We start from the raw sequence: 23476 nt of genomic DNA, 5'->3' as shown, positions 1-23476 counted from the left end.
CTAAGGAAAATCAAATTCTGACTCATTGAGGGAATGGTATATTTTACTAGTCTCTTTTATAATCATGACTATCACCCTGAGAAGCAACAGATAGTTCAATAAATTGATTATATAAAGACTGATTCTAAGATGATTATAAAATATGTTCAAAATTGTCCTTAAGAACATACCAGTGATGGAAAAAAAACTTTTCTAGGAGCAGAATGGCTCTCATGGGATTATTGATTAGGTAAAAAGAGGTTTCTTCTAAGACCACAACTCACAGAAGAAGTTTTCGGTTTGAATAGTAAGGTTGTCTTCTAGAAATAAAGTAAGAACAGATAGTTAAACCTTCCAAGCAAATGAGTCAGAAGATCCAGAAGGGGAAGAATAGTGCTCTAATTAGTATATTTAGATGTCAAAAACATCAGCAATCCAGACACTTTCAGTTATATCTCTTTCATGGAACTATGGGTGGCTTCATTTGAGTGTTTGCTTCTGCTACCTTGACAAACATCATAGACCTTCCATTACTAATTGGACTGGAGATCATAATCTCTGCTCAAAATTCACTATGGTTGAATACTATAATTGTTTGATAAAGAGTAAGCTTAATTAACGACAGATATTTTAACTTCCCCCACAAATTCTCTTTTTCAGGTATCATGGTCATTGGTGAGAAGACAGAATGATGAGCTCAGTGAAACCCAACATATCATATCTGAACCCTAGAACTGTAATTTTGATTGGAATCCCTGGGCTAGAGCATGTGCAGTTTTGGATTGGATTTCCATTCTTTGTAGTGTGTCTTGTGGCTTTTTTGGGAAATATCATTTTATTGATCATCATTCCAGCTGAGCGTAGCTTGCACCAGCCCATGTATATCTTCCTAGCTGTGCTGGCAGCCACAGATATAGGACTCTGTGCAGCAATTGCCCCCAAAATGTTGGCCATCTTTTGGTTTAGGGCTTACTCCATGGCCTTTGATGCTTGCCTAGCCCAGCTGTTTTTCATACATACTTTGCAGTGCGTGGAGTCTGGTATTCTATTGACAATGGCTTTTGATCGCTACATTGCCATCTGTGATCCTCTGAGGCACACATCTATCCTAACACCTTCAATTCTGGGTCGAATGATAGCGGTGGTGGTAATTCGAGCAATAGTGCTAGTAGGTCTGTTACCGATTCTCATTAAAAGACTGCATCTTTTTCATTCCATTCAAATTGCCCATTCTTATTGTGAACATATGGCTGTGGTGAAACTTGCAGCAGATGATGTACAGGTCAATAAAATATGTGGCCTTTTTGTGGGGTTTAGCATTCTGGGGTTTGACATGATTTTTATCCTCATATCTTATGCACTGATTTTTCAGGCTGTTTTTCATCTTCAGCAGAAGGAGGCACGGATCAAAGCCTTTAACACCTGCACAGCTCATATTTTTGTTTTTCTAGAGTTTTATATTCTTGCCTTTTTCTCCTTTTTCAGCCACCGTTTTGGTCATGTTGTTCCTTCAACTCACATTCTTCTGTCTACCATCTACCTTCTCCTGCCTCCTGCTCTCAATCCTGTTGTCTACGGTGTAAAAAATATGGTCATTCGTAAGAGAGTGGCACAGATATTTCTTCTAAATTGTGGGTGTCAGCAATGACCTGCCAGACACTGCCTTGCAGAAAAGTCTGTTGCTTTCTAGGGATGAGGAAGTTTTATGCTCTCTGCTCATTGTAGGGGTTTCACATCCTCGTGATAAAGCATGAAAGAATTTGTTTCCACAATTAGAAATGGGTTGAAATTGAAAATCTTCAAAATAAGACTAATAGACTAATAGACACACACACACACACACACACACACACACACACACATATATATATATATCACATTTTTCTTTGTTTTAATTAAGTTTAATTCTTGGTATATGTAGTTTTTTAATGAAAATTAAGTGTTAGTTATTTGCTGATTGCTCAAGGTAGTATTTTTATATATTATCTCATATATTGTACACTTTAATTGTTGACTACATTGTATCATTCATTTTGTATTTTCATCTTATCAATTAAAATAATAAAAATAAAGTAAAATTTAACATACTCAATATTCAATCTGATTATTATGCAAACAATAACTTATTGAGATTTTTATTGATTTCTTAATAAGTTCTTATTTACTCATAATTTAATCATTGCCATCAGAGAGTGCTAATATTTACATTTTCCCCAGTATAACAATTATACTATGTGGCTTTGTAATTATATATTTGTAATTACATTTATGTGTGTTATGTATGTGTGTGTGTGTGTGTAAATTATCATTTTATAACTTAATTTAAGGGTTTAGGGAGATGGTTCAGTGGTTATGAGCAATTCTTATTCTTGCAATATACCTGGGTTTGGTTCCTATCTTATGCATTGTGGTTCACAACTACCTATACTTCAGTTCCAGGATATGTGAAAACTTTTTCTTAATTCTCTGAGCAGGTAGTAATCACTTGTTTCAAATTCACATATGAAGAAAAGTACTCATACATATAAAGTAAAATAAAAAGAAATAGATAACTAAAGTTGGATAAATTGAAATTCAAATGAGCAATCAATAGACAAAAGTTTCAAATAGAGAAACAGAGACATCTCTCTACCAAAAAATAAATCACTGACAAAAAGAAATAAAATTGTAAACTGAATTCTACATATGTTACATAGGATAAAACCTATTTTGAATAAATATGTGCTGACAAAAATCAACAATATAAATGTACTTATAAGCTTCCTGAAGGATATAAGTTTTAAACCATGTCTCTAAGTGAATTTCACTGTTATTCTACAGGTGGGAATATATGCCTAGTACTGTAAACCCATATATAGCCATGTTTATATCATAGATATGGAAAGGGAACTAAATCAGCATAGCTTCAAACTGATATATATACTTCTTTCAGTCTCAGTAAAAGATAGTGAATTCAGAAACACATGGATGTTCAAAGCCCAGATTAAGTGATGCTTGAGGGTTCATTCCTAACCAAAACATGTACATCACCTCATTAAGATGAAGATGTTGAAGAACAAGGATTCAAAACCATAACAGCAATAAGTTAAGGAAAAGGGATACAAGATGTCATTTTTGAGAATGACATAGCCATTGCAATTATGAACTCAGCAGTAGTGGCAACCTACACTGGGCTGACACATCAGTTATCAATGAAGGAGGGACACATGGGGCACTATATCTTCTTATTGAAGTGTTGTCTACTTAACTTATTCTGAGAGAGTGGGAGTTATTGTTATCACCTATGTACTCTTTGGTGAGCCCATGATGTTCCAATAGTAAATTACAAGCCCATGGTGAAACTAATGGCCTTGGCTAAACTTAGCACATCGTGAATGAAACAGAATGTAGGAAGGGTATTTGTAGGGAGGTCGGTTATTGGGGAATGATGAGAGAAGATGACAGATGAGAATAACCAGATGTGTGTGTGTGTGTGTGTGTGTGTGTGTGTGTGTGCACTATTCAAAGAATGAATTTTATGAATAACAATTCTCATCACTCATTAAAAACACCTAAATTTTTTACCTTAAAAATTTCCATACAATCCATAGCTATTCAATACAGTATTTTAAGTTCTAGATAGAATAAGAATGACTCTGAGGGGTACATATAGATCACCCTGGGATGGGGACCTAGAATAAATTTTGATGGTAGACTGGGGACAGTTGGGATGAGACTAGAAGGGGTTGGTTGTAAGAGGGAAGAGTGGAGGGAGAAGGTACAGAGATAAGTGATTGGAATGGGAGGAAGCATTCAGCGAGATTGTGAAAACATTGCAGTGAAAACTTCCTGGAATGTATGAAGATGAGTACTCCTAGTAAAAGAGGATATAGAACTGAACTGGCCATCTTCTGGTAACAAAGCAAGGCTCCTGGTGATGGGACACCAACCCAGCCATAAAACCTTTAAACAACATTGGTCCATCCTGATAGATGAGCTGAAATAGTGATGGCTCAGAGCTTGTGGGAGTGCCAACCAATGTATCCTCTAACTTGAGACCCAAGCCAATAAAAAAGCCCAAGCCACATACTGCATGGATGGCCAGGAACTAGAAACTAGATAGCCCAGAACCAAACAAGACTGACAAAAGATTCCTCATGATGTTCCGCTGTACTCATAGAGCATGCAGAGCTCAATCTTCATCAGACAGTTTTCTGTTGGCAGCTGATAGGAGCAGAGGCAAAGACCCACAGACAAAGCAGTGGAGATAAAGTAACTAGTAGAAGATGGTGAGGAAGGATTGTAGGAGCCAGAGGGGACAAGGACACCAGAAGTAGAAGATAGAGAGTAAGGTTTGTATGAGCTAGGGGTGGGAGGTCAAGGACACTAGGAGAACACAGCCCACAAAATCAACTAAGCAGGGCTCAAAGGGGGTCACAGACTGAAGCAGCAACCACTGAGCCTTCATGGATCTGTGCTAGGTCCTCTGCATACATGCTGTGGTTGTTTAGCTTAGAGGTTTTGTATGACTTCTAACAGTAGAATTAGGGTTGTCTCTGTCTCTTTTGCATGCCATTTGGACCCTTATCCACCTATTGAGCTGCCTTATCCAGTCTTAGTATGAGGCTTTGTGCCTAGTATTATTGTAAATTATTATGCTAATGTTTGATTAATAGCACTGTGGAAGTCCTGCTTTTCTGAAGGGAAACAGGACCAGTGGACTTGTGGAAGTGGGTAGGTGGAGGTAGAATCCGGAGGGGTGAAAGGAGAGGAGACTGCAATATGTTTGTATTGCCTGAGAGAAAAACCTTAGTCCTTACATATGGCACCCACGTGGCTAATAAGAACTTCCACCTAAAATTTAACAAAAGCTTTAGAAAGGGGTTTTAGAAACAAGCAAGATTTTTTTTGGTAGTAGCATTTTTCTCGGTTGGGTTCTGTTTTGCTAAAGACAAACAGAGATTTGCACGCTGCTCCTTTAAAGAAAATTTCCAGACTCAGCATAAGTGGTAAAAAACCACACTGCTTTAAAAAAGCACTGCTAACAATTTGTTGATGTGTATCAGAGCTGGCAACGGAAGTGACCACATCTCCAAGCCGGCAACCTGCTGCTTGCTGCTGTAGACCAAGGCAGTGACTACAGCTCTCATTGCTGGCAGTAAAATAGCCGCCACCATCTTTGGTAAACCATGGCAGAAATAACAATGACGTTCATTTTAGCAATGTTGTTGTTTACCAGATAAAAGACTCGTGGCAAAAAAAAAGATAAAGATTTACAGTAAAGACAGATTCACATTAAGAAATCCTCTAAAGGTTTACAGTGTGTCCTAAAATATATGTAGGCATGGGAAAGAAAAGAAATAAAATGGTTTTAAAAATACTGGGAGGAGCTGGGTGTGGTGGCACAGGTCTTTAATCCCAGCACTTAGAAGACAGAGGCAAGCAGATCTCTGTGATTGCAAAGTTAACCTGGTATGCAGAGTAAATTCCAGGACGGATAGAAGTTACACAGAAAAACCCTGTCTCAAAAAAATAAAAAATAAATGTAAAAGAAACAGAATAATAAAAAAGCCACAAATGGAAAAAATCTGGGCACTGTACGGTATTATATTGTCTTTGTAATGTTTGACTGCTGAGGAAACAACAACTAATCAAACAAATGCTGTTTGATCAATTCAATTTACTTTGACTCTAAAATTTAAGTTTAAGGACAAGTTACTGGGGAAAAGGATTTCTATTTTTGTTTCCACAGAAAATAAAAAGCTATGGATTCCTTCCAGACTAATGTGGTTTGATCAAGCCATACCCACTGAAACAGCATTCCTGGTGATCCAACATTCAAAACAGCTTGAACAAGGCAGCCTTGGAGATTACAGCCAGGATTTCTGTGTCTTCTTAGGATCCCCCATGACAGCGCCCCCTATCAGCAGGAAGTAGTTTGGAAAGAATGATGCCCAAATCCCCAAATATTGTTTATAAATGTTTGTTTTCATTTAAAAATGGTTGGTTATAAATGATTAATGATCACAGCCAAATCTTTTTAAAGGTAAAAAGGGGATTATGGTATAAATATGAATACTTTGTTTTGGAATGGGTTTGCATTTATTGATACAATTTAAGGTCAATTTTGTGATATGTATATTTCTCCTTTTGTTAAGGTATTGTGTTTATATAGCTCATTTAAAATGTAATATATAATTTAGTTCAGATTTTACATAGTTACTTATAATAGTCAAAACTTATAGCTAGGTGAGTTAGAATTTCTAGATATACAGACATGTATTTGAGATAAATAGGCATTCTTCAAACCTTTCAAAGACCTACAGAATATGGCATTTAAAATGGTTTAGGGTTTTTCTTGACAATGAGGTGAAAGACCCATGGAGGGCTCAAACCCTCACACCCTGACTCAGGAAAGGCACCCCCCCCAAATCACTCACGAGAAGCAGTCTTGATGCAAAAGCATGAGGTCTTTTATATTCCAGTGCACTGGAGTCCACAGCCATACTCCATGTGGGGTAGAGGACTGGGAACCCTTGGTACAGGGTTCAGACAGCTTTTATAGGGTTACAACAAAGCCCGTGCATTACAAAACAATCATCTCATAGCATCCAGTGTGGACCAATCAAATTGAACTAGCCAAGCCCGTGCTTTGCCCAGGAAGTCTGCTTTCGCTAGGGCTCCTGGGTAGTGTGGCATGGCTCATTTTTTGTTCTCATTCACTCACAGGTGCTATCCATAAACCCACCCTGTCTGAAACAGTTAAGAATGACATTTTGCCTACTCACTGCTAGGGGTCTGAGTCTAGGGAGAATTAGGCTAAATTTTTCCATCCTTACAGAGGCACAATTGCTCCTGGCAACACCACCTATGTCAGTAAGGAAGATGGATATCGAAGAAACGCATTATGGAGTTTACTTCCAATATGGCAAGACTAGCCATTTGGACAAGATACTGCTTTTATCTGGACTGTTTGACTTTATGCTGTATAAAGTCTGCAGGACCCATAGAAAAGTGACTGCTAATTCAAGATGGACATTGCTACAGAGTTCCTGCTTCATGGAAGAGACTGCCAGACAGTCTTTAGGACACAGAGAAAAATGACTGACAAACTGCCAATACAAGAAGACAGTTTAAAGTTTCCTTCTTTGCTAAAGAGTCTGCTAGACACACTATGGCCTATGGGCTGAAGACGGAAGATTACAGAAGAATTTCAGGTGACTGACACGGCAAGATGTCTCTGTCATTTCTAGAGTTTATATACTATCCTTCTGTGGTCTTTGAAGGAGTTGAAGGCAGTTATGGTTATAGTTTTCCTTAGTTAAGCTTAAAGATAAGTTACATAGACTTTAGACACACAAAAAATAGGATAGATGATGAAATATGTCTTTATATCTTACTAAATGTTAATGGACTAAATATTGTTAACTGTGATTCTTATTTGATAACTGTTGTGTGATATATTTTGCTATGCTAAGGTTAAAACCCCTTTTTTTATTTTAGACAGAAAAGAGGAGATGATGGGAGATGTCATTCTGTATATGTTTCTCATACTGGTTAATGCATAAAGCACTGTTGGCCAATAGGAAAGGAAGATAGGAGGGCCTAGGAGACAAGGAGGAAAGATGAAGTAGTAAGGAGGAGTCAAGATGGAGAGTATGCAGAGAACAGAACCGCTATTCCTCCGCTCTCAGTAAGACCACATGAAAATACATAGAAATGGGTTAATACTTAAGACAGAGCTAGCCGATAAGAAACAAGTAACTGGCCAACAGCATAATATCTAATACAGAGTCTCTGTGTATTATTTGAGGCTGGCAAGGCAGCGGGACAAGACCAGGCAGCGGGCAGAAAAACCTTACTCCTTACATTGCTGTATGTCTAAAAATCCATATATGAGTGAGTACATACCATGTCTCTCTTTTTGTGACTGGGTTCCTCACTCAGGATGGTTTCATCAAGTTCCAACCACTTGCCTGTGAATTTCAATATTTTATTGTTTTTTTCCATTGAGTAGTATTCCATTGTGTAAATGTACCACATCTTCTTTATCCATTCTTCAGTTGAGGAGCATCTAGGTTGCTTCTAGGTTCTTGCTATTACAAATAATGCTGCTATGAACATAGTTGAACAGATGTCTTTGTAGCGTGGATATGGATCATTTGTGTTATATGCCTAACAGTGGAAATACTGTGTCCTGGGGTAGATTGATTCCCATTTTCCTGATCTCCATACTGATCTCCAAAATGAGTGTACAAGTTTGCACTCCCACCAGCAGTGGAGGAGTTTTCCCCTTTCTCTATATCCTCTCCAGCATAAGCTGTCATTGGTGTTTCTAAGTTCAGCCATTTGAACAGGAGTAAGATGGTATCTGAGTTGTTTAGATTTGCATTTCCTTGATGGTTAAGGATGTTGAGCACTGTCTTAAGTGTCTTTCAGCCAATTTGGATTCCTCAATTGAGAATTCTCTATTCTGTTCTATACCCCAATTTTTAATAGAATTATTTGATGTTTTGGTGAATATTTTCTTGAGTTCTTTGTATATAAAATCCTGATATTAACCCACACACTCATGAACGTGATTTTTGACAAAACAGCTAAAATTATACAATGGAATGAGGAAAGCATCTTCTACAAATGGTGCTGGCACAATTGGATGATGGTGTGTAGAAGACTGCAGATAGACCCATGTCTATCACCATGCACAAAACTTAAGTCAAAATGGATTAAACATCTCAACATAAATACAGCCACATTGAACCTTTTAGAAGAGAAAGTGGGAAGTACCTTGAACAAATTGGTACAGAAGAACATTTCCTGAACATAATAGCAGTAGCACAAACATTGAGATTTACAATTAATAAATGGAACCTCCTCAAACTGAGAAGCTTCTGTAAGGCAACGGACACAGTTGATAAGACCAATCGGCAGCCCACAGACTCGGAAAAGATCTTCACCTACTCCACATCTGACAGAGGGCTGATCTCCAAAACACACAAAGAACTCAAGAAACTAGTTTCCAAGACACTTGGAATTCTATGAATGATATACACTATGGTATGCTGTAGTTCTAAATCAGCCTTCACAAAACTACTTGACAAAATACACAGGCTTTAATATGATTTTTCCTTTGTATCAACTCAATGACATTTATTTGCTTATTTGGAAAAAATAGAAGCAATAATTTATATTAAATGTCATTATTTTTGCTTATCTTAAAATGAACTTTTTCTTTTCTCACTCTATATGTCTTATACATGCAACATCCTGTTTGTTGTCTTCCAGATTCCAAAATGTCTCAGGTCTAATAGGTTATAGCAGTGACACACAGTTTTCTCTTATTAAACTCTTGTTTAGAAACAACTTCCCATGAGGTAGATGTTTATATTTGGGCTATGCAACTTCAAGTAATGAGATTCTTCTCTATACAAACTGGAGATGGATATGAGAAATATAGCAGCCTTCCTCCAGGGAACAGATCAAAACATGATCTTGGGAATAGGTCAGTTCTATGTAAGGCCATGAAATAAAGTGGTTGGAAGCAGATGATGCAAGGTGGTAAGCTATTAATTCATTTCCAAATTTATAGTGCAACAGAGAAGATCCATCTGGCTGTTTTACTGTCTGGGTGAGTTTCTTCTCCATTTATTTAGAACTCCATAAAGCTAAGCACATCTGATTAGCAAATTTTAAAAGGAAGCAAACCGGTAAAAATAAGCATCAGATGACCTCATTGCTAGTGTGTCAATAATGGATATTTCTGTAGCATGATCTAATTTTCTTCCTTGGACTCAAGATTTTTGTCTTTTTAAAAGTATGTGATATGGATTACACTCACTTCTAGATGTAGAAAAACCTCTAGAGTGGAAGAGGTAGAAGGTAATTTTGCATTATTGTTTTAATTGCATGTGACATACTAAAAATGCTATTAACTAGTATCAAGAAGGTGAGAATAAGATCGTAGAGGTTATCTTTTCAATCAAATTTTCCCTAACATTAGTTTATTAAAAATTGAAAATAGAAACAGCCTGTGCTGGTATGTGTGTGTGTACAAATGGGCATATAGTCTGAGCAACACAGCAGGTAGTATGTGAAGAGAGGAGTCAAAGATAGGAGAATCCTGTTTCCTGAGCAGTCATAGATTACATCACATCCCTGAAATCCAGATTGTCAGTGAAATATATATTGTTTAAAACACATACTTTATATTATATAGAAGAAACCAGTTATGATACCTGCATTTTCAACTAGGAACTGTGATTCCTGAATTATTATCTATTATGATGAGACCATAGCTAATTTTGCCTGGTGTCCTTAGATTATCAATCAGCTTTTAAATAATGATCTCATATGGAATTTCTTTTTTCAGCTTCTTTACATTTGCCTTAACAACTTGTGCCCTATTCATAAAACATTTACAGTTTTGTTTGTAATAACCATTAAGTAATGTTTTACTTCTATGCCAATCCCATTTCCAATAGGTGTCTGAATAACTTTGTGATAAAAATTTCCCAATATTTTAATCAAAATCTCTTTATTTTCTTGGTAATTATCTCATAGTTTCTGTTGCTAGAAAACTCATGTAGAAATATTTATCCATTTTCATCAACTACTGAAGTATTTTATATTCTTTTATACTGAAGAAATTCAGTTTATACTTGCATATGGATTAATGAGCTATTTACTATGAACAATATATTATTTTCATACAGTTTTAACATAGTAGCTTCTCATTTCTTTCCAACAAAAAGCATTTTCAAAATTCCATTCAGAATTATTCTCCTTATTCAATGATTTTATTTATCTGTGGTTAATCACAGAGAAAGTGGAATGAAAATTCCATTTTATATTCATAAAATGGTGAAAAAATTTGAAAGACAAGGGAGTAGACTTAGTGAGTTTTAATTTTTTTCAAAAACAGAGAAATATCACATTTTGAAAAGAAGAGAAATTTAAACAACATTTGAGCTGGAAAAGTGCAATAGTGTTAGAAATTATTTTAACTGTCAACTGGTAGCAATTAAATGAGTAAAATAAGAACCATTGAACTCCTCTACAGAATTCAGAGTCCTGGTGTTTTTCTGTGTATGAAGCACATTAGTATAATAAATGTGTTTGAACATATGTAAGCAGAGGCTATGCAGTATTTTAAATGTGGCACTCTCCATTCTTAGTTTATGGTTTTGTTTTGCTTCATTGACCTCTCTGTGTTTTAAACTCCTGCTGGGCTCTAAGATCTGTGAGTACTTACATCATCATCTCATTACAAGATGGATGATGTATACTATGACTTTGTTCAGTGACCTTTAACATTGTCTGGAATATATACTGAGTTTGGAGATGGATATGGAAAGAGTCACATTTGCTTCTTTGAGACTATTTGAGAGACTATTTGAGGTAACTGTAGAAACTCACAGAATCAATGCAATTAGACCATTAGTTTTCATGTATATAGTGTCTAGAAGATGAACATAAGATCATATTCATTATCTAAAATCAGCCTTGGATTTACAAAAGATTACAGGAGAACAACATTCTGATAAAACTAAGTCAATATCCAATAATTTAAAGCCACATGGCTATACTTCCATATTTATAAGATTATGAGAAGAAATATGAGTGTATCCCTCCTCTGCCACACTCATCAGTTTTCTCTGATTAGGTGTCTGGATCAGTGGTGAGTAGACCATTTATCAGCCTCATGGGATACAGCAACTTGTCATATCTGAATCCAAGGACAGTGATTCTGATTGGCATCCCTGGACTGGAACATGTACAGTTTTGGATTGGATTTCCCTTCTTTGTTGTATGCTTTGTGGCTTTGCTGGGTAACCTCTTCCTGCTAATCATTATACCCACAGAACGCAGTCTGCATCAACCTATGTATATTTTCCTGGCAGTACTGGCAGCTACTGACCTTGGTCTCTGCTTAGCCATTGCTCCTAAAATGTTAGCCATCTTCTGGTTTAGTTCATTCGCCATGGCTTTTGATGCTTGCCTCACCCAGCTCTTTTTCATCCATTCCTTGCAAGGAATGGAATCTGGCATCCTGCTGGCTATGGCCTTTGATCGATATGTTGCCATCTGTGATCCTCTGAGACACACATCCATCCTTACACCTTTATTTCTACTTAGAGTGGTTCTGATGGTTGCAGTTCGGGCAACTGTACTGGTTGGGATTTTACCTGTTCTCCTTAAGCGACTAAAATGGTTCCACTCTGTTGTAATTGTTCATTCTTACTGTGAGCACATGGCTGTAGTCAAGCTGGCAGCAGAAGATGTCCATATTAATAAATCATATGGGCTCTTTGTGGCTTTTGCCATTCTAGGTTTTGACATGGTATTTGTTTTCATCTCCTACATTTTGATTTTCCAAGCTGTTTTTCGTCTTCCTCAGAAAGAGGCACGAAGCAAAGCAGTCAACACTTGTACAGCCCATATTGTTGTCTTCCTGGAATTTTATATCCTTGCCTTTTTTTCCTTTTTCAGTCACCGTTTTGGTCATGTGTCACCATATGTTCACATCTTATTGTCTACCATCTATCTGCTTCTGCCCCCTGCCCTTAACCCCATCGTCTATGGTGTGAAGACCAAGGAAATCCGTAAATGGGTTGTGCAAATTTTTGTTGTGAAGTCTAATACTCAGTAAAGATCCTTAAAGTATTGTGTTAGAGGAAAACTGGAGAGTTGCCTGTTAAAGATGCTTATACTGCACTAACTTTTTTAAATGGAATTTTTTCCAGTATAGTGTTCTTTTATGAAGAGTCTATCTTCCCAAGATAAAATCAGTCTGAATACTGGATAAATACATATGAAAAATATAAATGTATCTCACATATTCCTATGTTTTTCTTCTCCATTTTCCTTCCTTCCTTCCATTCTTGTACCAAATTTTTCTTTCTCCCATCCAAGACATCTATGTGTTTTTTATAATATAAATGTAAGGTTTCTTTCCTCCTGTCAGTAAACAGTGACATAGACTTTTCCTATGATTCTACAGTGATGATAAAAATATTGACCAAATTTTATGTAATGTTAGTTAAGATTGGAAATGTTTCAAATAATATATTTGGCTTTGAATTGAGAAGTTACTAATCTAGACTAAAAAAAAAAAAAAAAATCATGGAGGACAGCATGTTAAATGTGAGATTTGAATGTCAAACTTGAGTTCAGATGATCACATTTTTTAACTATATTATTAAATCAGTTTTAAAATGAATGTCATTAGTCTTAACCTTTGTAGATATGTGTGAGGCTGACTTCCTTGTGAATTCAGATCACGAAAAGTGGCCTCATCTTTTTTTGTTGTTGTTGTAAAAATAAAGCATTTAATTTGGCTTTCAGTTTCAGAGGGTTAATTTCACAGTGGCAAAACAAAGTCATGCTGGTAGGAATAGCTGAGAGGTCGCATCTTAATCTGCAAATAGAACACAAAGAACACTCAAAATTGTGTCTTTTGACACAAAGTCCACTCTCAATGTTATGCTTCCTCTAGCAAGGCCACACCTCCTAATACTCTCCCAGAAGCCACTAACTGGAGACTAAGTACCTGAACATATAAGCTTTTGGGGACTGTTCTCAATTAAACCATCACACTCATCTTGATAGAGTTATTCATCCATGAAGACATCCAAAGGTATAAGAGGCTAGGACCAACCAGTGAAATTGTCTACCATACCTGTTCACGAAGAGCTAATTACACTTGTCTTTACCCACAAACCATACCTTGTGGTTGTTAGGAAAGTAACACACACACACACACACAAATGAAAGCAAGCAAGAAATGATAAAAGAAAGAAAGAAAGAGAAAAAACAAATTTGTTCATACCAAGCAAAACACAAAGTGAACACAAAAGAAAGAGATGGGCTGAGTCAAAATCTTTCACAGCTGCCCATACAACTGACTTTAAAAAATCACAAACTTGTTTTCATATTTTTTATTTTTCTCTCCTTTTTGTCTTATTTTGTCACACTTATAATTTTCTATATGAACTTTTAATCTGATATAAATATTTAGACATAATTCCTATTTATAAAACTTTTTTCTTTGTTTTTTTTTTTATATTCCCCTCTTGTTTTTCCTCCTTTTGACACCTAATTTGTATGTCTTCTTTTCTTTTTTTCTGTTTTCCTTTCTAAGACCTCTTCTCATTACAATGACCCAAGCTCACCTCAGGCTTACAGTTTCCCTATGTGCTGTGCTGGAATTGAAATGGTATAACATTGAACTAAATAGTCCCCACATAGTAAAAGAAACAAGGAACTGATGAGGCACCCTACATAATGAAACAGACAGCCATTTAGCCAGGTATTCATCACACAGAGGATTAGTCTTCAGAATATACAAAGAACTTAACAAAGAAATAAATACCAAGAGAAAAGCAGACTCATCTTAAACAGCCTCTCATCTCTATAGTAAATAGTATCAAAATACAGAAAGCATCCTGTAGTAGAATCATCTACTAGTATGCATATCATCTGATACATAGGTTTGAAAGACCTAAAAAAGTAATGTTAATGATGGACTAACCTGGAAACCAATATCTGTTCCTTGGAATTTGCTAAATTCCTCTCACAAGGCCCTGAGATAAGAAAAATTCACACTGCCCCTCCTTTCCTGTGAGTCAACAGGTGGTGAATAGGGTCCTTAGGAAACAAAGAGATAGCTGCAACTCCGGTATGCCCAAACAAAATTAATTAGCACACCCTGAGGCCCTAAGGTCTGTTGATCCTAATAGCAGACCTTAAGGCCTCCAAGGGTCACGTACTCAATGGACAGAGGGTCCCACCCCCTCCCTAAGCTTGTGGGTTTGTCTTTAAAAACACCTGGGTCCAGGGGAGGGGGCTTCTCTCTAGCCTGCGCAAACGTTCATTTAAATCCTCTTGCGTTTTGCAGCAACTGGACTGGACACTGAGTTCTTGGGGTATACACCGAACCTGGAAGACTCCTCAATCTGAGGGTCTTACAGGTTTATGTAAATGCAAAGTATACATTACACATGAGTATGCATTACAAAAATGAAAGAGCCTTTACCTACTGAGCCAATTCAACAGCCCAAGAACTAATACTGTTTTCAATGGCAATTGTTAGTGTCACTTTGAAACTCACAATAAATTTACTTTTCATCAAAAGTTAATTTAGAGATAATGTGAAGAATTTGAAACCTATACTACTAAAATGCACAAGTATCATGATGAATATGCCATTATATTTTCTCCTTTTCTTATCTCTATGAATCAAAAGCTCTTAGAAACAAAAGAAGAAAATAGAGACTGGCATTTACTTTTCTCTGTCTAGCCTCCTTGTCAGCCTTCATCCTCCAGGGACTCTATGGATTGAGATCAGATGTACCATCTTGGCTTGTATCCCATGAGTACAAAAAATGTTAACTCACTAACCTCTCCATTTGCTTTATATTGATTTTCTTCTCCTTTTCATGATTAAATTAAGGACATACTATATTTACAGAAGGAAAGAAAGAGAAAATTTTACCTGAAAATGTTTTCAACCTAAAAGAAGATCACTGGCATAAAGATATGCTACCAAAGACAAACCAAAGCAGAAATTTTAGTATCAATGTATATTTTCAACTTATGCAAACAAAAAAAATGTAAGAGGAAGCAAAGATTTTCACAGCTTCCTTTTATTGAGAGCATTTGAAATATGTAAGAAAAAGAACTCCCAATTGCCATGGGAGGCTGTTTGGGTCCTTAAAGATGGCTCTCCTTCTTCTAGCCTCAAGGTCAGAGACTTCAAAACTGTCCTTAGTAAGTCAAAAGACCTAAAGGTCTAAGGTTATTTTGGTCTTGGTAGCAGACGTCTTATCTAAATAACAACAGACTTGGATTCCTGTGTGTTTACTCTTGACACTCAAGGTCTGATAACAGGTATGGTAACCAAATGCTTGGAGAAATAAGGGAAGGAAGTCTGTTTGCTCCATTTACATGATAATGGAAATCTTTTGCCATGTCCTCCTCTTGGTTGGGGGTACTTAAGAATGCTGAAGAATAAACTTGAGTCTTTTAATAGCTACTGTCTTGCCTTCATGACTCTATCCCATGTCACTGTCTCCTTCTTAGGATTTCTCAATCCACATACCCCCTGTCAGGTATGAACCAGGCAAGTAGGCTAGATCTGACTGTGAAAGACCTGCAGAGGGCATGGACCCTCATGTCCCGACTCAGGATAGGTGCCCCCCCCCCCAAAAAAAAAACTCACGAGAAGTGGTCTTGATGCAAAAGCATGAGATCTTTTATATTCCAGTGCACTGGGGTCCACAGTCATACTCCACATGGGGGTAGAGAGGACTGGGAACCCTGGGTACAGGGTTTAGACAGCTTTTATAGGGTTATAACAAAGCCCGCACATCATAAACCAATTATCTCATAGCGTCCAGTGCAGACCAATCAATTTGAACAAGCCCTTGCTTAGCCCAGGAAGTCTGCTTTCACTACTGGGTGGTGTGACAAGGCTAATTTCCTGTGTTCACTCATTCACAGGTGCTGTCATAGTCAACCCTATCATAAACAGTTAAGAATGTGACCTTTTCCCTACTCACTTCTAGGGGGAAGGTCTAGGGAGAGTTAGGCTAAATTTTTCCATCCTTACAACTGAAGCCCCACAAAACGGACTACAACATATTGCCCTGCAACATGGAGCTACTACAGGTGGCTCCCACAGATGGTGCCACAACATGGGACTACTACAGGTGCCTATGTCAGGGAACATAGAAATGTGAGTTATTTGTCCAGTCACCCCTACACCTCTTTGTGGATAGGTGGATAGTAACATTTAAAAAGCATTTATAGTAGTTCCTGCTCAGTGTATTCATGAATAAGCTGTACTCTTCAAATCACAAAAAGGTCTTATAAGAGTCATAAAATGCCATTGATGTGAACATGGACTCTCTTCAGGGAAACTTCTGGAGCAGCCCAAGAGCATATGAGTAGTCTTTAATATTGCACCTAAAATGTTTTAGGTGGGAGGAACAAACTATATAAATAGGACAAATCTTATTCTTCCAAGCTCTCTCACATTATATAGAAGATGATAGGATAAAGAAAACTGACAGGTACATCACATGTTCATGTCCTGAGAAATCTATGCATTTCTGGAAAAAAACTAAAGCTTTAGATATTTAGAAAAGTAATAAAAGTGCCACCTTTCAAAATTTATTTTACAAATCACTATGTTCTGTGGAAATTTGCATTTTATTCCAGTGTTTACTTCTCTTATCTATTATTTTGCTTGATTTACTGAAACATAAGGGACATTCTTAGTTTTCTATAGAGACAGTATTGTAATGAATACATAGTCTTTAATAATTAATATTTTAGTAATTAAGATGTATAGTTTTGAATATGTTTATACATACACGTGAAACCAGATATATGGTGAGGAAAATTTAAAGAAAAAAAAGTAGTTCTTTAAAGCCATGGTTCTTTTAATTTAATTCCTTTTTTATTTTGACAGTTTCATACATGTATATAATAAATAGTAGTCATTTTAATTTTCTTCCCTTCTTCCATCCCCCTTGATTTTCCTCTGAAACCCTTCTTCCCATCCAGTCCTCCAAACTTTGACATCTCTTTGTGTCATTCACTGAGCTTATTATAGTTTTTTTTTACCTGAGTATGTTTTGGATGTTAGTCACTGAAGCAAGAACAATTTTTTAGTGGCTACACCACTGAAGAAAATGATACCCCCATCAAGCATCCCTTTTGGAACTATAGCAGCTTCGTGGGAAGAAAACTAGGTTTTTTTTTGTTCTTTTTTTCTGTCTTCTGACCAAAGTATGTGATTCCTTCATTAAGAGTGTCTTACTGTCAAGTACACAGGAAAGCAACATCTATAGCATATACTGATTTGGGGCCTCAGATGTCTTCGTGACAAGTGACTCATAGGGAGGTATACCATATTTGAGACTACAATTATTGTTTAATAACCCTTGGATTCTGTAAGGAGTACTATCCACATGTAGAGGACACCTTCATTCAACTCTTCCAGAAGCCATTGATTATATTTTTATTCTCCTTTATCACTAAGTAAAACTCATTGTATATAGCCAACATATTTTCATTATCCATTCATCTATTAATAGACATCTAAACTAGTTCCATTTCCTAGCTCTTGTGAACATATCTGTAGAGAATACAGATGTGTGTCTCTGTTATAGGTTACATATAATATTTTAGGTATAAACCCAATAATAATGTTTTTGAGTCTTGCTGACCTATTTTTTTCTTTGCTTTCTGAATAATTGATGTTAAAGTTCAGCCCATTTTCTTATATGGAAATGCCTATATTTGAAATCATTTTATTATATACCTCATATGAGTATTTTATTACACTATAAATGTGTTTAAGCAGAGAAAGAAATCTCATTACTTATCTATAAGTTTAAGGATATGTTTACTATTCTATAAATGTATTTAAACAAAGAAAGCTCATTACTTATTTATAAGTTCAAGAATATGTTTCATTATCATTATAATTATAATATAGGATTATGTGTTGGTGAAGAGAAAAAATGATCATGAAAGAACAAATTTAAATGTGTTAATGACATACATTTCAATTGTACTCTGGCATCCTTTGGATAATGTTTGCAGTTCATGTGATCCTATTTGATTAAATAAAAAATGAAATTTACAATAAAGTACACTTATTTTATTACACATTAAACAAGCACCTGGGATTTTAATGCATCAATATGGAAAGAATATGCCTGTTACATGTAGTTTTCCCACCAGTGGTCCCACAGCTGCAGCGTACCAGCCCTAAATAACACACAGACACTGTATTTGATACAAAGCTGTTGGCCAGTGACTAGCATTTCTTATTGGCTAGCTCTGTCTTAAATATTAACCCATTTCTAATAATCTAAGTATTTTCACATGCTTTTATCTTACCAGAGAGAGAGTCTGGACCTTCTCAAGTCCCTACATCTTGAATCTCTCTACTACATCTCTTTTTTGTCTCCTAGTCCTGCTTATCTTGCCTTCCTATTTGCCAACAGTGCTTTATTCATTAACCAATAAGAAAAATATATTTACAGAATGACATCTCCTATCAAATGCCCTAGTTATAGTCTCACTATGACAGAGTTCTTCTCTTGAATCAGTAGTTTCTTTCCCCTCTCAAGAAAATCCTGAACTTGCAGAAATTATTTAACATAACATTCAACCCCACACTGCTATGTCTTCTTTTCATCAAAAGTACCAGCTCAGTCTCTGTAATATTTGAGAGCCTGAAACACCCACTCACACATCTGTTTGGTTGCTGCATATATTAAGGGGTTGACCATGGGAGGCACCAGGAAATACAAATTGTCTATTATAATCTGTAAATAGGGAGCAATATGGTACCCTAAAATCTGGGATAAGACAGAAAAGACAACTGGAGAATAAAAAAGACCAATGACACAAAGATGAGAACCACATGTGCTGAGCACTTTGCTCCGAGCTTGCCAAGATGAAATATGAAAGACAGCATGGAGGTGTAAGGTGTACTGTTTTTCCACCCGCCGCCACTCTTGTCCAGCAGCTGCGCCAGCCCCAAATAACACACAGATACTCTGTATTTGGTACAATACTGTTGGTCCGGTTACTTGTTTCTTATCGGCTAGCTCTGCCTTTAATTATTAACCCATTTCTGTTGATCTATATATCTTTACATGACCTTCTCTTACCGGGGAGGCAGTTGGCGTCCAGCTCTCTCCTGACTCTCCATCTTGACTCCTCCTTCCTACTTCCTATTTCCTCCTTGTCTCCTAGCCCCTCCTATCTTCCTTTCCTATTGGCCAGCAGTGCTTTATTATTAACCAGTATGAGAAACATATACAGAATGACATATCCCATCATCTCCTCTTTTCTGTCTAAATAAAAAGAAGGGTTTTAACCTTAACATAGCAAAATATATTATACAACAGTTATCAAGTAAGAATCACAGTTAACAATATTTAGTCCATTAACATTTAGCAAGATTTGAAGAAAATATTTAATCATCTATTTTATCTTTGTGTGTCTAAAGTCTAAGTAACTTATCTTTAATCCTAACTATTGAAAACTATAACCATAACTACCTGTCTTCAACTCCTTCAAAGACCACAGAAGGATTATATATAAGCTCTAGAAATGACAGAGACAACTCATTGCCTGGTCACCCGAAGTTCTTTTGTAATCTTCCATCTTTAGCCCATAGGCCATAGTGTGTCTAGCAGACTCTTTAGCAACACAGGAAACTTTAAACTGTCTTTTTGTATTGGCAGTTTGACAGTTACTTTTTTCTGTGTCCTTATTTACCGCAATATGGAGGATTAGTGCATATGACAGAATGACAAAAACTAAATCAACTCCCACAGATGCTACAATAACCAAGAGGCCATAGACAATATGGTTGGTGATGTCTCCACAAGCAATCATCACCACAGCCATGTAGGCACAGTAGGAGTAAGCAATCACCTGGGTTTGGAATTGTTCAGTCCTTTTGTCAGGATGGGTGCAGGGGTCAGTACTGCCACTGCCCTCACCAGTATAGCTAGTGCCATCTTCACAAGTATGTTGCCATCAAGGATGGTTGTATACCTCAGAGGGTAACAGATAGCCACAAATCTATCAAAAGCCATGGCCAAGAGGATTCCTGATTCCATGACATAAAATGAAGGGATGAAAAATATCTGTGTGAGACAGGCATCAAAGCTGATTTCTTTGACATTCATCCAGAATATTCCTAGCATTCGTGGTACAGTGACTGACTAGACATAGGTCCACAACTGATAGTGTAGCCAAGAGAATAAACATGGGCTCATGGAGACTCTTCTCTTTCCAAATGATATTTAAGATGGTGACATTTCCTATGATGGTTACTACAAATATCAAGAAAAAGGGCACAGAGAACCAGCCATGAGAGGATTCCAAGCCTGGGATTCCAGCCAGGGTGAATAACAAGGGCTGATGAATGGAGTGATTACATGAAGGCATGATCATAGGAACTCTTCAAAGTCTGATTCCTAGGGAGAACAGGGATAATATAATATGAAATCTCTATATTCACACTTAGAAATGGTAGTCAGTATAGTACTTAATTATGGTAATGACTCATAAATTGATGATCAAGTAAATATGAACACTTGGACTGAAAAGAAATTTCTGTAAAACTTTATGTCTAAGATGAAGAGTTTTCTCAAAAGATAAGTTCTCATTAAACATATACTGATATCACGGTTTAGAATGTCTCATTGCTCTGATTCTGCCATACTCAATATTTACCATTTATAATATAACCATCTAGGTGATAGGATATAGGCATGTCTTCCACATTACAGGCATAGTAACAAGCTAGACATTTAAGTGCTTGATTCAGGCAAGGAAGCTGAATATAATTATGTATTAATCTTGTTTGGGGAATTGGAACTTGGTGCTTTCAGATTTTCCCTGGGAATGTTTAAATGCAAATATTTCATTCTGATAAAAGATCCAGAACTCCATGGGAAACTTATGTAGAAAGCAAGATGATCACTTTGATAGAATAATGGATGTGTTGGTTGACAAAACTATGATCTCCAGGAGCTTCAACAGATAATAATTTAGTATTTTTCCAGATTGTTTAGTAAAGTACTATTGGAGTGTGGGTAAAAGTCAAGAGGAAATAGTTATTTTCTTTGGAAATGTTTGGTTGTGTTTGTATTGGGAGTAGTATTAGGGGCTTAATATAATAAATATCTCTGCCAAAATACCACTTTGTTTTAGTTATTAAAAATTTAAACTATGTAACTATTTTTATAGGAGTACAAATTTTTCTGGCATTAAATGGAGGCCATGAATGTATTTATGCTAAAATGGAAATTACATATGAATAATAAATATTAATGTAAGGAAATTCTTATAAGTTTTTAAAATTATACAAGCACAATTACATTTCACTTCTAAGGCTTAGACTCCATAATTTTATTAAAGACTTCAAACATATAATAATAATAACACAGTAGAGGATAAAAGCTTAGGATCATGAGCCAAACATGCATTCCAAAGTTGTTTTACATACGAATATTATGTATTCATCTTAGTTCATAATTTCTTCTTGTAACTCTCAGTTTTCTTGGATTACTAGGGTTTTATAGTTATAGCCATGCCAAAACCACCCCATATTTACCATGTTCCTGATTAGGTGTAAGTCTAATGACTTGACTTTTATTGCTGTTACTGTTGTTTTCCTTTGGAATTCTACTTTGAAACAGGGTCTTTCTATGAAGTTCACTTTGACCTCCAACTCACTAGGCTGTCAGGTCCTTATCATGTCCATGTTCCTCTTGCCTCAGTATGATGAGTGCTGGTGAGACACACCTGACTCTGAGTGAGTCACTGTTAAGTTTCTGGTATATGATATCCTTGACCCTATAAAGATATTAAAACACACATCTATTTAGGCTTAGGTTATATAATATAGGAACAGTGAGTGTTTTTAAATGTTGTTTAATCATTACAAATATGTGAGAGCATATTTTGTTGTCAGCTTAGGTGCTAAAATTTTATGTACCAATTTTTACATACTATGTTGACTGATTCAGACATGAATATTTCATATTATAATTGTATTTTGTTGAAAACACTGGAGCTCAACAATAGACATGTCTCCTGAGAGGTAACTTGGCATAGTAAAAGTATGAAAGCTCGTATGTCACACTTACTCGATGTAATTTGATCATATTTTTTCTTTTCTTTTTGATATTCTACTATGATTATATCATTTCTTCGTTTCCTTTCTTTCCTAACCTTCCCATATACTCTTCCTTGCTCTGCTTCAGATCAGGTATTAAACTAAACTTCCTCATGTCAAAAATTAGTTAAGCCATATAAGGCAAAATTGATAGCTAGGTTTAAATCCATCATTTAATCCCTATGTGGATAATACATGTGTATTCCTGGCATAATTCTTGAAAAATATTTTTGTTCTAAAATGTAGCTGTTTAAACATTTTAATGCAATATCAATTCGAAGTAATATAAAAGTATTGTATTATAAATTTTTGTTAAATGACTGGGATGAAGATTTTTAAAAAGTTTTGAATTGGTACCCTAAGATGAAATAATTGAAAATCTTAGTACTTTTGTACTCTAATGTTTCTAGGTTAATTATATGTTTGAAGAGAAAATATTTGGTATCACTATATCCATATATATGCACAAATAGTGGGGATTAAACAGTTAAAATATAATTAATCCATTGGAATAGAGGATCCTATCATAAATAGCTGCTTCACAACAAATGTGATACCCCACAAACTCAGAAACTCAATACACATTAAACTTTCCAGGAGAAGATGCATAATCATCTATCAAGAATATTATGGATGGTGTCACCTATATGGTGTCTTTAAGCAGTGTCTTTAGGATGCTATTGAGATTTAAACAAAAATGACAAAGGTTTTGTCTGTGCTATCATAACGTATTGGCAATGGTCATATGAATATTAATATAAGTAAAGACACAATTCATGCAACAATAAACACATGGAAAGT

The 23476-nt window shown here is 36.0% G+C and overlaps 2 protein-coding genes and 1 pseudogene across 2 annotated transcripts; 2 read left to right on the top strand and 1 right to left on the bottom strand.

Annotated features, from left to right (window-relative positions):
* Positions 1 to 667: 667 nt before the first annotated feature.
* LOC127228951 (olfactory receptor 52A1) lies at positions 668 to 1627 on the top strand. The gene has a single exon (XM_051194044.1). It carries the CDS (start codon positions 668 to 670, stop codon positions 1625 to 1627), a length of 960 nt encoding a protein of 319 aa, XP_051050001.1.
* A 10032-nt stretch (positions 1628 to 11659) lies between these two features.
* On the top strand, positions 11660 to 12607 carry LOC127228032 (olfactory receptor 52A1). The gene has a single exon (XM_051192471.1). The coding sequence runs from the start codon at positions 11660 to 11662 to the stop codon at positions 12605 to 12607; it is 948 nt and encodes a 315-aa protein (XP_051048428.1).
* Positions 12608 to 19184: 6577 nt separating this feature from the next.
* LOC127228035 (olfactory receptor 52K1-like) lies at positions 19185 to 20940 on the bottom strand (annotated as a pseudogene).
* Between the last annotated feature and the right edge of the window lie 2536 nt (positions 20941 to 23476).

This window comes from Phodopus roborovskii, unplaced genomic scaffold, assembly GCF_943737965.1.
Source record: "Phodopus roborovskii unplaced genomic scaffold, PHOROB, whole genome shotgun sequence".
In the NCBI taxonomy this organism is placed as follows: Eukaryota; Metazoa; Chordata; class Mammalia; order Rodentia; family Cricetidae; genus Phodopus; species Phodopus roborovskii.
Note: the sequence above shows the minus strand (reverse complement) of the source record. Positions and strands in the feature narration are given on the sequence as shown.